The sequence below is a fragment of the Equus quagga genome, chromosome 7, assembly GCF_021613505.1.
Source record: "Equus quagga isolate Etosha38 chromosome 7, UCLA_HA_Equagga_1.0, whole genome shotgun sequence".
NCBI lineage: Eukaryota > Metazoa > Chordata > Mammalia > Perissodactyla > Equidae > Equus > Equus quagga.
Window position 1 is genome coordinate 33911187 of NC_060273.1, and position 13662 is coordinate 33924848.

The 13662-nt window shown below is 52.7% G+C and overlaps 1 protein-coding gene across 1 annotated transcript; it reads right to left on the bottom strand.

Moving 5' to 3' along the window:
• Positions 1 to 403: 403 nt before the first annotated feature.
• Positions 404 to 13662, bottom strand: INTS15 (integrator complex subunit 15). The gene is made up of 6 exons (XM_046667459.1): positions 13286 to 13662; positions 12589 to 12810; positions 10379 to 10544; positions 5832 to 6356; positions 4959 to 4998; positions 404 to 1213 (listed from the first exon to the last, which is right to left on the bottom strand). Exons 1-6 carry the CDS (start codon positions 13475 to 13477, stop codon positions 1012 to 1014), a joined length of 1347 nt encoding a protein of 448 aa, XP_046523415.1. The 5' UTR covers positions 13478 to 13662; the 3' UTR covers positions 404 to 1011.

A 13662-nucleotide genomic window follows, 5' to 3' on the forward strand; every position in this document is an offset into this window, starting at 1 on the left:
AAACCACAAGGCCAAATGTCATCCCTGCGAGTTACCCGTGGTCCTCTGACGCTCATTATTTGCTGTAACCATCGCTCACTCCTCACTTTCAGCCCGGGGGAGCCCAGTGGTTATGGTATCTTTCTTTCCTGCCAAAACTAATAAATGAGAACTCAAAACACATACCTTCCAATCGTGAACTCCTGAAGGCTGTGTTTTGTCCCTGAGGGAAGAAAGACGCGTACCTGAAGCAAACAGACCCCAGATGCCTGCACAGGGTGGGGACGCCATCTGTGGGGTCTCTGTCAAAAGGAGTGGGTAAAATTGTGTTCAATCTTCTTACCATGATCACTGCAGGCTGAGGAGGAGACCACCGCGGCTCACACGGAGTAAGCTTTTAAAATACATTCCATAAAGTCTATGAAACTGTTTAGAAAAAATTTATTTGAACATATGAAAAGTAAATTGAGAGACCCCAATAAAACAGAGAAGTTCTTTCCTTGGCGACGGCAAGTCCTCACAGGTTTCCTTCAACAGTGCCAGGCGCTGCGTGTAAGCCTGCGGTCACAGCCTGCCAGCTTCGAGCTCACAGAGCTGGCAAAGGAGCCTGTGTTCATGGCAGGGACACACCCCGTCCACAAGGAGGGAAGCCAGACAAATGGACTTGCAGATGCCGCTCCTCACATCCTCGTTACGGACAGCACAGGCTCAGAGCGTGTCCGAAAGGACACACGAGCCGACAGGCTCACAGAATCGGCATCTTTTAAAGACGCCCACGTCACTCTGCAGAGAGCTGCACAATCTTCTTCTCATCTAGCCAATCTGGACTTTGACGAATGTGACCAGGTAGGAGGTACCTGGACCACGACGTCACAGAACTTCTGCACCAAGCCGTTCTGCCGGTGCGGAGGGGCTGCCTGGCGGCCCCCCAGAGATCCTCTTCTATGGCGTCGGCCACCCTCTCCCTGGAAGGCTTCCTCCGACCCGGGCGCAGAAGGCACACTGCCACTTGGCGGGCCACGGGGGTCCGGCCTAGCGGATGGGCCTGAAGGGAAACGCCACGCCTGAGATGAAGGTGTGCCCGGGGTGTGTGGGCAGGGCGGGGTGGGCGGCCGGGTGGGCCGGCACGGCCCCGTAGCCCAGCGGGGGCGTGTGGATGTGAGGGTAGAAGCCATGGGGGAGCGCTGTGTGTGGCGACTGCTGCACTGGGCCCGAGATCACCAGCTGGAGCAGGCTGCAAACACAAGAAGAAGGATTAGGATGTGCTGATCCGGGGCTGGCCCTGTCCACCTTGCGGCTTGGCGCCACCGGGGAGAGGAGAGGAGAGGAGAGGAGAAGGCCTGGACACCATGGCAGCCCTCACAGGTCCTAGGAGAGGCACCAGATGAAGGCACAGAATCTGCACGTTTCCAGATGGGGACACTGCCAGCTCGTATCTGGGGAGGAGCAGGAGGTGGCCTAGGGGTGGCAGGGTCTAGACTGGGCCCTGGGCAGAGAAGAGGGGAGGGGCTAGCAGTGGGAAAAGCCAGGATCCTGCAGGTGGCGAAGCAGAGGGAGGCGACTGAGGGAGGCGACTGAGGGAAGCGCAGGTGCCCAAGGATGGAGGGGCTGCACCCGGGCCTGTGGTCTACAGAAGCTCAGGACAGAGGTCAGCAGCTGTGCCAGCCTCGAGTGTCTACAGTCATGAGGGTTGTGACTGAGGCAGCGCAGCCAACAGGACAGCAGGCTGGTTTTCTGTCGTCCTGAACGACTGAGTCCTAACTGGATTCCAGGCAAAGCCACCTGAGAGCTGGCCTTCCAGAGAGCCTGGAGGGAAAGCCTGTCCAGGCCCCACCCTTAGATGGCCCAGGCCTGGGCCCAGCCCCGCCCACCTTCAGGGGCCCCTAGCCTCCACTCCAGCCCCCGAGGGGCTTCAGACCCTCCAGCTCACTCGCTCCTTCACTCCACGGTGCAGCCCATGACGCCTGAGGAGCCTTCTCCAGCCTGCGTTCTCCCCTTCGTGGTTTGGGACATGGACAGCCTCCTCCCAGAAATCCCCTTCCCTCCTGAACTCTATGCCATTTCCAACGCGGTTCCTTCTGGAACTCCTCGCCGAGTCTCCCCGCATCAGTCTCGTCCTCTCTCGCTCCGCGCTCCCCTCCCAGCGAGGGCAGCAGAGCTTCCTCACTTCCTCACTACCTCTAGCTTTCCAGGGACTCAGCCCGTCCACATCCTGCGGTCAGCCTGGAACAACCAGCTCCCCAGCTCTGCCCCAAGCAGAGCCGCTGCTCAGCCCTCCGTGCTCCAGCACAGAGGCCTCCTCCCTCGCATGCAGCCTCTGCTGCACACAGACTGCCTCTGCTCTCTGCGCCTCACCCCAAGGCCATGGCTCCAGCTGGGTCCTGAGTGTGGAGTGTCCACGCCTGTCTCCCCACATCACCAAATCTCAGCTGCCAGGTCCTCTCCCGCCCGCCATCCGCCCCTCAGCTTCCCCGTCTGTGACAACCCACCCCGGGCCACTTCGCCCTGGTGGGCCCTGCCTACTGTCGGCCACTCCCTGGAGCTCTGAGGGACGGGCAAGGCCTTCTGCAGACTGACCCTCACCCCTGCCCCCCAGGACAAAGGCTGGTATCCAGAGCCCCCAGGAGCGGCTCAGGCAGTAAACGGAGGGCGTGAAGAAAGCGGGTGCCTTTTAGTGGCCCGAAGGTCTTCTGAGCCTGTTTTCACCTACGTTACTCGTTGTTTATAACTCTGGGTGAGAAATCCAATCAAAATAAGCCAACAAATCAATCTAAGGAGGGAGTATCATAGAGGCAAAATTTAGGTCATAGGTTTGTTTGAACCTGTACATCCTGCCAGGGACAGAAGGGTTTCAAGAAATTTCTGGTCTAGTCAGAAAGACAACACAAAGGAGACGATCAGAAATCAAAGCAGCGTTCCAGGTGACGACGTGTCCTCTCTCTCCCCATGTCAGTGCCAGGCCGCCCCTGGGAGGCTGGGCTCTGAGACGGGGCCTCAGGAGAGGCGGCCCCGGGCTCCAGGGAGCCCAGGCGGGGGTGTTAAGAAGCTCCAGAGGGATTCTCAAGGGGACCCCTAGTCATGATACTGAGCCAATTAAGGATTCATACCCTGTCATTATTTTAATGCCCTGAAAACATTAAATAAAAGCTGTGCACAAAGAAGGGAAATGTTACAAAGGGATTACTGCCAGAGGGGAAGAAAGACACCAGCTTACACTAACAAAGTCCTCAGATGCCAGGGAATTTTCTTGGAGCCCAGAAAAAAAAAAAGGAAAGAAAGAAAAGGAACAGTGTGGGCTCCTGAGGGACGTGGCCCTCTGGACGAGCTGTCTGTCCTGTTGATATGGTATCTCAAGCAGGACCACTTTGTCTCACCAGGAACCACTCCACCTTCTGGTCTTGTATCTGCCCTGACGCCTGACGGAAGCTTCCCCCGGAGAGCTCGACGTGGAGCCCCAACCTCAGCTCGAGGACGCCGGCCTCCGGCTACAGCTGCGCTGGCCATCAGCCTGTGAATTTGCACCTGGCTGATCCTCTGGCCTCAAATGACGCATACTTCTGCCCCAGCCACACCTGCCCAGACTCGCAGGCCCTGGCATGGCTGTGAGCACACGCAGTGCAGTGGGGCCTGGCTGGCTCGCTCACCCTCTGTCCACACTGCCTGCCAACGCCAGCCCTAGAGCCACACTACCCCTGCTGAAGACCAGAGTGACGTCTGAAGAAGGAACATGAATCCCCCACCAGCTTCGCCGGGGTGTTTGCACCCTGTGAACCCTGTCCCTGTGCACACTGCAGCAGGCAGGGGAGTCCGCCTCCAATTACAAACACGTCCGTACAGCGTGGCCCCAATGACTACTTCTGGTGGACACACAAGGTTCCGTCCTTCTGACATCACTAGTGACTGACTAAGGATCCCCATGCTGTGGGACGGTTAGTTGCTTCCAGTTTTCTTGCTACTAACGATAGTGCATTTGCATGAAACATTTTTGTGCATACAGCTTTTTGCTTCTTAGATTCAGTGAAATTAATTGGCTGAAGTGAAATTCCTAAGTTATGAAAATAACAGCAAGAGTGACAGCAGCTAACCCTTGTTAGATACTTAGTATATACCAAGTGCTAAGTGCTTCCTGTGTCCTGACTCGTGTAATCCCCACAGAAACCCTAAGGGGGTCCAGGGGTTGCGGGAGGCAGGGGGACATGAGGCAGGTACACTGCTTCCTCATTTTACAGAGGAAATGGAGGCAGAGGGAGATGAGGAACTCGCCAGGCTCAGACAGACAGGAAGGAGCAAGGCTGGAATTCTCACCAGCAGCTTTGCCACCACACAGTTCCTGCTTTTCCCCATTATTATCACTATTCCCCTAAAATCATGCAAGTGACCACCATTTATGGAGAGTCCCACGTGCCATGGACCATGCTGAGAAATTTACCAACACCTCCTCATTGAATCCTTACCACAACCCAATATCACTGCGTCCATTTTACATGGGAAACTGAGGCTCAGAGACAGGCGAAGAGACTGGCCAAGCGTCACAGAAAACCAGAAAGCTGCACTCAGAACCCAGTCTGTGCCACCTGATGCCAAAGTGCTGCCATAACTGACACGCTGTGCCCTAGGGCCGCGGCTCTGCAGCATTTCCCAAAGGGCTGTGCCATTCACAGCGTCACCAACAGTGTGTGCGCACCAACGTCCCCACCAAACATAGGTGTGCCACTTTAGTGAGCTATAAATGACACTCAGTTTAAAAGCAAGATGGCCACTTCATCTCTTTGATTTCCCTCTCTACTTGGGCTTCCTCTCATGTGGGTTACCCTGACGTATCTGCCCCTACTTATCATCAGGTCCCTAAGGGACTCCTTACATACAGAAGCTCTAGACCCTGCAGACTAGCTCTCCCCAAAGAAGCCAGGACAAGGGGTCCACCCTGCCTCACATCCCTCACACCCCCCGCCCAGCGAGAAGTCTTGAGAGGCACTTACTTATTATGGGGCAGCCTGGAGCACAAGGTTCTCAGGTCATCTGAAAGAAAGGAGGCTCAGAATTAAGGAGCAGACTGGAGACAACAAGGTGAAATGTCCCTGCCGTTCTTTTCAAGGATGCTAGCAAGACAGTAAGAGTGCCTTACGCTACGTTTTCCCAGCATCATTTAGAAACTGGGTTCTTCCTCCTATTTTTGTTTTAACAAAGGAGGCGCCAAACAGAAGACACCGCTTAGGGATGTGGGCAGCTCTGTCGGCAGTTTGTAGGATGGCTGGGAAAGGGCCCAGAGGCAGGGCTCTCACTGGGCAGATCAGACGTCCACCGCGGTAAGAGGGAAACCCACCACCAGTGACCACCGCCTGGGGACACTGGCAACCCCAGTGAGCCAACAGTTACAAAGCCAACACAAGCATGTCATCAGCATCAGATCGTTCTCCTGGACGAGTTCAAGTCCTGAAATGCAGAATTAAGGAGCCCTCAAAACTGGTGACGGGAACGTTTTATGCCTTGACTGGGCAGTGGTTACATTGGTCACAACTCATCAAACTTTGCACTTAAACCTGTGCATTTTACTGTATGGAAATTACGCCTCAATAAAAAAGGACTTCAAAAAAAGAACAAAAAGATTCCCCAAGAGGAAGATATTAAGCCACTATCCATGCTCTGGAGGAGCCCAGTGCTGGGACGACGGCCAGGAGGCACACAGACGCCATGGTCACAGCGCTCTGCCCGGATGCGTTGCGCGCCTCTACCCTCTTCCCTGTGTTCACTAAGAGGAAAGAAGCCTGGAAGAAACAGAAAACAGTACCTGCCCAGGAGCCCCTACTTTCCTCCCGCCCCCAGGAAGGCTCGGGGGCCAGGAAATCACCCACCTCTTGTGCACAGCAAGGCCCCAGAGGCCATGGCCACCTGCAAAGCCTGTGCCAGCCGGTCCAGAGAGAGCTCGATCTCCTGGGAGGCGTTGAGGGGGTTCAGTTCATCCGCCAGTCTGTTGATCTCCTCCACCAGCGGGACCATGTGGTCAAACAGGATCAGCCCCAGGCGGCCGTACAGGTTCTTCTCGGTCAGGTGGACCTGCAGCATCATGAGAACCTGCAGGACGCTGAGATGCAGCTTCGAGTACAGGAGGTGGGAGTCTCTGTCCGCCTCCCCCGAGTCCTGGCTCACTTTGGAGGTGACGTGGCCGTTGGATAATGGGGGCTTCTTCCTCCTTTTGTAAGCCAGAGGGGCCTTCACGCACCAGCGGATCAATCCAGTGAGCGGGGTGAGCTCTAAAAATCCTATCGGGAGGTTGGCTGCAATTGGGGTATTTAAAAAAGTGATGAGAATCAACCGTGGGTCCTCAAAAATCCAGTTGACAATCATTTCGAGCAAGTCCAGCGGTGGGATGAGATCATCTGCAAACAGAGGTGTCAGGTCAGGAGGCTTTCCAGCCCCAGGGACAGGGGTAGACGGAGGGGAGCGGACCCCTAAGTTGAGAGGACTCCCCCTCTGGCTTTCAGGCTACGGACTTCTTTGCTCATCTATTCCCCATCTCCTTTCCTAGAACATCCCCTCCACAAGGGCAGGGACTCTCGTCTTATTCAATATTTACCCCTGGTGGCAGGACTGTCTGGCCAACGTAGGGCTCAGGAAATAGTCACGTGCCACATAAAGATGTTTTGGTCATTGATGGACCACATGGATGACAGTGCTTCCATGAGATTAGCACCTGAGAGCCTGGGCGTGTCTGTCGCAGGCTATCCCATCTAGGTTTGCGTAAGCGTACTCTACAATGTTTGCACAACAACGAAATCGCCTAGCGACGCATTTCTCAGAACACAGCCTCGTCGTTAAGTGACACAGGACTGACTATATTTGTTAAATCAACAATTCCCCAGAACTCCGTTAGGTTGTGAAAAAAGTTCATCCTGTGTGTCAATTTAAATAAAATTCCACACATTTTATGTCCAAAAGTATCACCATAGTCATCCTTTCCCTGTGAGTAGGTTTCATTCCTGCATTTAGTGTCCCACCCATGGTCCAGCCCCAAACGTGGAACCCTTGTCTAAGCAACGGCCTGACCTCCTGTGATCCCTGAGAACTGGCATGTTCTACGGCCTAGACAGAGAACAATAATAATAAAAACAAACACTGATGTTTATTTTGGGCTTACTGTATTCCAGGCACTGGTCTAACCCCTTTACACAGATTAACAGGTTTAATCCTCAAACAACCCCAGAGGAAACTGAGGCACAGAGACGTTAAGTAATTTCCCCAGGACTCATCAGAAGCACATGAGGGGCTCAGATCTGACCCCAGGGGGCCTGGCTCCTAACCACCAGGCTATACTGCCCATCCTGGGATCAGCATGTGATGCCCTTTGGCTGGCTGTGCAGGGGAGCGGGTCCCCGCTCCTATTTCTGGGGCTGTGCCCCCTCAGCTCACGGAAGAGCTAAGGACGACAGAGCCCCTGCCGGGCTCTGAGTTCCAACAGCCAACCACGCAAGAGGAAGGAGAGCATGGGGTGAGGCAGACACATGTGGGTGTGTGGTCTCAGCTGCTCTTTCTCAGGAGACACGGGCCTCTTCCCCTGAGATTACGCCGACCTGCTGTTTCGGTGTTAAACCACTGCCTCCTCCCTTCTGTTATGAAATGACGGCAGCAGGAGGTAGCAGCTGTCTATGATCCTTACTTGGCAAAATAAACACCAGGCAACCCCGCGTCCGGCCCCCTGACCCCCCGTGACGTTTCTGTCTAGGAAGTGCCAGTCTGACGCCCACTCCTGTGGCATCCCTTCCCCTCCCCCAGCTGAAGGCAGTGTGTGCACACGTGCCCTGTGTGTACACGTGAGTGTGTGTGCTTGAGAGCAAATAATCCCTATGACCTTCCTACCCAGAGTTCTCTGCACCATTCGGGCAAGAGGACGTTCTGTTTGATAGGCCAGCTTCTTCCTCTTTGTGGCTTTGAAGGCAGACACCCCAGGAATGCGCTCCTGTTACCAGAAGCGCCCAAGAGCAGCCTCCATCACCACTCTGACAGCCGACCGTGGGCCCAGCCCTGTAGGGCCACCACTGCATGCCCAGTGACCTCCGCATCTCCCAACTCATCAAGTCGCCGACATCAAACACGTACAGCTTTTTGTCTGCCGATCACACCTCAATAAAGTGGTTGAAAAAAAAAATCACCGACGTATCAGACTGACAAACTGGCTTAAGAGAAAAATCCCATATCTCATATCCATTCTAGAATGTTAGTGGACATTCTGAACTTTCTTTCTCTGTATGTTAATTACCTCATTCCCAACGTTAAGGCCAATTTCTGTCCTTTTTGACCTGGAATAACTGATGACCTGGAGGGTAACTAGGATGCTGTAAACTAGGTTTAAATGAACCTTTCCTTTTGGAAACAACAGCCTGAATACTGTGCCCCGGTGTTAACAGCTCTCAGAAGAATCTGCAGGAGGGGGCCAGGGAGAAGTCCACTCCAGCAGCGGGCACGGCTCGACAGACCTGCCTCCCATCCCAGGGGCACTCACCCTGGAAGAAGCCATAAGTCAGCGAGTGAACATGACATGCACTTGAACATCCTACTGTGTCCACACTAACCTTCTCTAGAAAACGAAAAAGTCTAACAGCAAGAAAAAAAAGTTACAAATCAAAGGAGAATCAAGTGTAATCAGGGTGCAGGTGGGAGACCAATTCTGGACTGAACAAAAACGGACAATGCGGTCACAGGTCCCGGAGCTGCTGGCTTAGCTCTCAGACCAGGATAAGAAGGAGACTGTTGGTCAGCCCTCTGAGCGGCAAGAGCCGAGGGCAGAGGAGGAGGAACCTGAAACAGAAAAGCGGGCTTTGGGTCTGGTTCTGCAGAGAAAGCTGTTCACCTGACAAGGCTCTGACGTCCCCATGTGGAAGACAAGGGCCACAGCCCCCACCCAGGGCCCACGCAGGCTGTGGGGGTCACCCAGGACACAGATGTGGAAGGACTCAGTGCAGCGTAAAGGCCTGCTGGTCGATCCGTGTTCCTTGGAACCCACCCATGGGGGAGGAAAGTGAGCAGAAGAGCCCACATGGGGCCTGAGACTCCTGCCCGAGTTCAACCAGAGCCGGTCAACTTCTACTGGTTTCCTTTATTGACGGTCTGCGTAAAATGATGTGACCAGAAGACTGCTGCTGGACAGGGACAAGGGACCTGGGCTTCTCCCAGCTGAAGTCAAATACCATCTGATGGCCACCCGGAGGACCTCTCCTGGCATCTCGTTCAGAAAGTCTCAAAAACATCACCAGCAGTAGAACTGACACATGTGTCTCCCAGCGTGACGTACCCAGAAGGACACACCCTACCGAGTATTAGTGTTGCCAAAAACGTTTAACTCGAATCTGCTCATAAAGAAACAATCAGACAAACCAAATCAAGGGACATTCTGCAAAACAACAGGCCCGAGCTCTTTAAAACGCTAATGCGATAAGAAATCTTTTTAAAAGCTGAGAATTGTTCCAGATTTAAAAAAAACGAAGTGATATAACAACTATGACCCCTGATTGGATCCTGAATTCTCCTGATCCCCTAAAGGGAGGAGTAAAAAAAAGCTATAAAAGACATTATTGAGACAACCAGGCAACTCTGAACACAGGCCATTGACGAGATCACAGTATTGTCACTATTTAATTTCGTGGATGTGATGACGGTATCACGGTCAAGTAAGGAAATGTTCTTGTTCTTAGGAGATAAATGCTTAAGTGGCTGGTACACGATACTGGCAACAAACTTTCAATAGTTCAGAAAAGAAATATCTGCAAGTGTGTGTGTGTGGAGAGAAAGAGAGAGAAGCGAGGGAGAGAGAGAAAATATATGGCAAATGTTCATAACTGGTGAATCTAGGCAAGAGGTACGTGAATGCTTGTTGTCATATTCTTGCAACTTTCCTGACACTTCAAAATTTTTCAAAATAAAAAGTGAGGGGTGGGGGCTGGTCCCGTGGCCGAGTGGTTAAGTTCGCGCGCTCCGCTGCAGGTGGCCCAGTGTTTCATTGGTTCGAATCCTGGGCGCGGACATGGCACTGCTCAGCAAACCACGCTGAGGCAGCGTCCCACATGCCACAACTAGAAGGACCCACAACAAAGAATATACAACTATGTACTGGGGGGCTTTGGGGAGAAAAAGGAAAAAAAAAAATCTTTAAAAAAAAAAAGTGAGGGGTGAAAAAGCAAGTCACATCTAGGGAGAAAGCCACATCTCTCTGCCATCAGACCCTAGTTTTGGGGCTGTTTGCCGCTTGGACCATTCTGAGTCAAGCAACTAAGAACCACCAAGGAAGGCTCCCTGTGAGCAAAAGAGGCCAAAGCCTTCACCGGACAGTTCACCCGGGTGTTCAGTGGAAATAACACCGGCAATCAGCTGAACCTTCTTTATCGGCAGCAATCTGTTTACAGCTTACCTGACGACAGGTCGTAGAGCGCAGTGACGGAAGTGATGAACTGGCAGCAGAAGCGAGGGCTGGCACTGAATATCTGCTTGAGCGTCTGAACGGATCCCGGCACCAGACAGCAGTAGTCATCCACGAGGGCCCTGGCTAACCTCACACAGTAGACCACAGGCGTCCGCTGGAAAGAAGCCACAGTCTGCTTCACTACAGGAATCGTGAGCTAGGAGACCAGCATCTATGGACCACCAGAACTGGCAGAACCACTTCCAAGAAAGGAGAAAGAGGTTCCCAGCTCACTTTGAGGCAGGGGTTGGCAAACTAAAGCCCAGAGCCCAAATCCACCCTGCCAGCTGTTTTTGTAAATAAAGTTTTATTGAAACACGGCCCTGCTCATGTGTGTGCCTGTTGTCCGGGGCTGCTCTCGAACTACAAGGGCAGAACTGAGTAGTTGTGACAGGGGCTATCTGACCCGCAGAGCCTAAAATATTTACTATCTCGCCCTTTACATAAAAGGCTTTGAAGTTTACTTAGGAAAGATCACTTCTGACTTCAGGTGAGGAAATGACAACTCCTCTGACCCTACAGGTGAGACTCTTAAGGTAAAAATTAACAGTTGCTACCACTTAGAAGAGATTTGGGAGAGTGTGTGAACTACGACGTGATTTAGAACAGTACTTTCTCCATTTCTCTTACAATCCCATCCTCTTACAGGTTTCCTATCACAGGTTTCTTTAATTCCTTCGAATCTTACGTCACCACCATCCCTGCCTTTTTCCTTCCCACTCAGATGCCAATCTGTAGCCACCGCCACATTCAATAGCTGCTCAGGATGCTATGGTTCCAGGGCCCCAAGGCGGCCTGCAGGGGAAACCGCAAGGAGACGGGAGGCCACATTGTTCATTCAGGCTGCAATGTGCCCCCATGACACTAAACCGCCATCTCTACCTTTCCTCAGGCGGAAGCTGCAGCCGCACGCCGCAGTGTGGCCAAGCCGGACCCAGACCACGAAGACCCTTTCCTGTCGCGGACATCTGCTCATTTCGCCAGCACAGCCGCATCACAAGTGACAAGTGGAAAATTATATTATGAATTAGAGGATGCTAAACTTGACTTCATTAGCTTGTCAAGGGATAGAGGTAATCCTGAGGTTAAATATAACACACGTGTTCAACTCAGATGACCCAGAAATCGGACTGGTAAGAATTAAGGTACAGACTCCACTGAGGTTTACCTATGTGCTACAAAGAACAATATGTATGTTAACCAAATTTCAAGGATAAACAAGATTACAAGAAAAATATTTGATTAAATTGAAAAGAAAAAAGATTGTATTTGGGAATGAAGCAGGTTTGTGAAACTGAATGTAGCAAATCTTGTAAGCTTAGCTAAGGATCAGATTAATCAAAATTTTGAGTTACTGATTACTCAAAGTGAATTATCAATTTTTCAAAGACTTTGAGCAACAAAAAAGTAAAACAGGGACCAGCCCAGTGGCATAGTGGTTAAGTTCGTGTGCTCCGTTTTGGTGGCCTGGGGTTCGGATCCCAGGCACAGACCTATACTGGTCAGCAAGCCTTGCTGGGGCGGGGACACACATACCAAGGAGAGGAAGATTGCCACAGATGTTAGCTCAGAGCCAATCTTCCTCATCAAAAAAAAAAAAGGTAAAACAAAATGGATCTTCCAAAATACCATCTACTGTGAAATCTATTGTAAACACACATTTTTTTCTTTCAATTTAAAGACACTCTAGAAGGCTTTTATGTTCATATACATCAGAAGAGTCATCAACTTTGCAACGTCACTTGGAACAATGCACAACAATTCACATGCCTACTGACCTAACTGTATATAAAACAGACAAACATTACTACCATCTGACACATAACGATCTTTTTAAAAAAAATCCTATCTGTGAGGCTGCATGCATACCTGTTTTCAAAATCCTACCTTATCCTTTTCCCTTAAGGATTTTTCACTTGTTCTGCAGATGGAGACACTTCTGTTTTTCTTTTTAAAATTCATCTACCATTCCAAACTACTGTTTTCTCCAGAATGGTTACTACTTGTATGTAAAAACAGGACTGGGACATCAGCACACAGGGTCGTGACGATCAAGGAGATAACACATGTGGAAAAGACCTCTCCCAAAATCCAATTAAATGGAAATTCCTGACAGTAAACAACTCTTCAGAGACCTCAGGCTGTTTCTAGACAAGTACCTGGAGCCAGGAGGCCGCGCACTCCAGCACCGGGATCCGGCACACTGCCACCGCCATGGAGACCAGTTTCCCCAACAAGTTCATTCGGCTGTCATCGGCTTTGTTCCCTTGGGGACTGAAAAGGGAGGAGAAAATAATCTGCCGTACAGAGTCCTTGGTTTGCTCCTGGAAATAATTGCACATGATTTCAAGAAGTTGGAGCTCCTGAAGTGAATTCAATCTCTGTAAAACAAACCCAGGAGAAGCAACAAAAAATTTGGCTTTAACACGTGTATTAACTCATACAGTAAAACAAAAATAAAAACCCAAAAATACACTATCGTCCCCAGGGAACTTTCCACCCCTGTAAAGCCCAGGCGCCAGGGGGTAGCAGTCTCCTGTTAACCTCAGGAAATGTCATCAGACTTTATCAGACATCATCCTGGGGGACTCAGGATGACCTCACAGCTGCAAGACTCTCCGAAACAGGCCTTTAGTGCGGCTCGTGGGCAGTCCGCAAAGCCTCTTCCTTGAAGCCCCTTGAGACAAGGCTGTCACACGCCCAAAGAACAGGCTCTCAGCGGGAGCCACGCTCAGGACTCGGGACCAGGGGGCGTCTGGCTGCTGCTGCCCGGGCGCCGGGGCGCGGTGGCGGGGCAGAGACCCGTCGGGGAGGGGAGGGCGGGGAGGGCACGGGCTCCCCGGGGCCGCGCCGCACCTTGGGCTGCGCGCCGCGCTCCTTGGGCACCTGGAACACGAACTCCTCGAGCAGCTCCACGGGGCCCTTGTCCACGATGGGCAGCGGCGCGCTCTGCAGCTGGCTGCTGAAGTAGATGTCCAGGTGGTACAGCACCTCCTTGGCGGCGCTGAGCGCGTCGCGGCGCAGCAGCGAGTGGCGGATGTCGCTCATGGCGCGGCCGCGGCGGCCCGGGGCCCCGGGAGCGCGTCGGGACTTCCGCCCCGAGCCCCGCGGACGCGCCCGCCGCGCTGGAGACAAAGAGGCCACGACCCGGCCTCCGCCCGCCGCCCCGGGCCTGGGCCGCGGCGCCCGCCCGCGCTCGGGCCCGCTCAGGAGGCCATCGCCGCCGCCCCGGC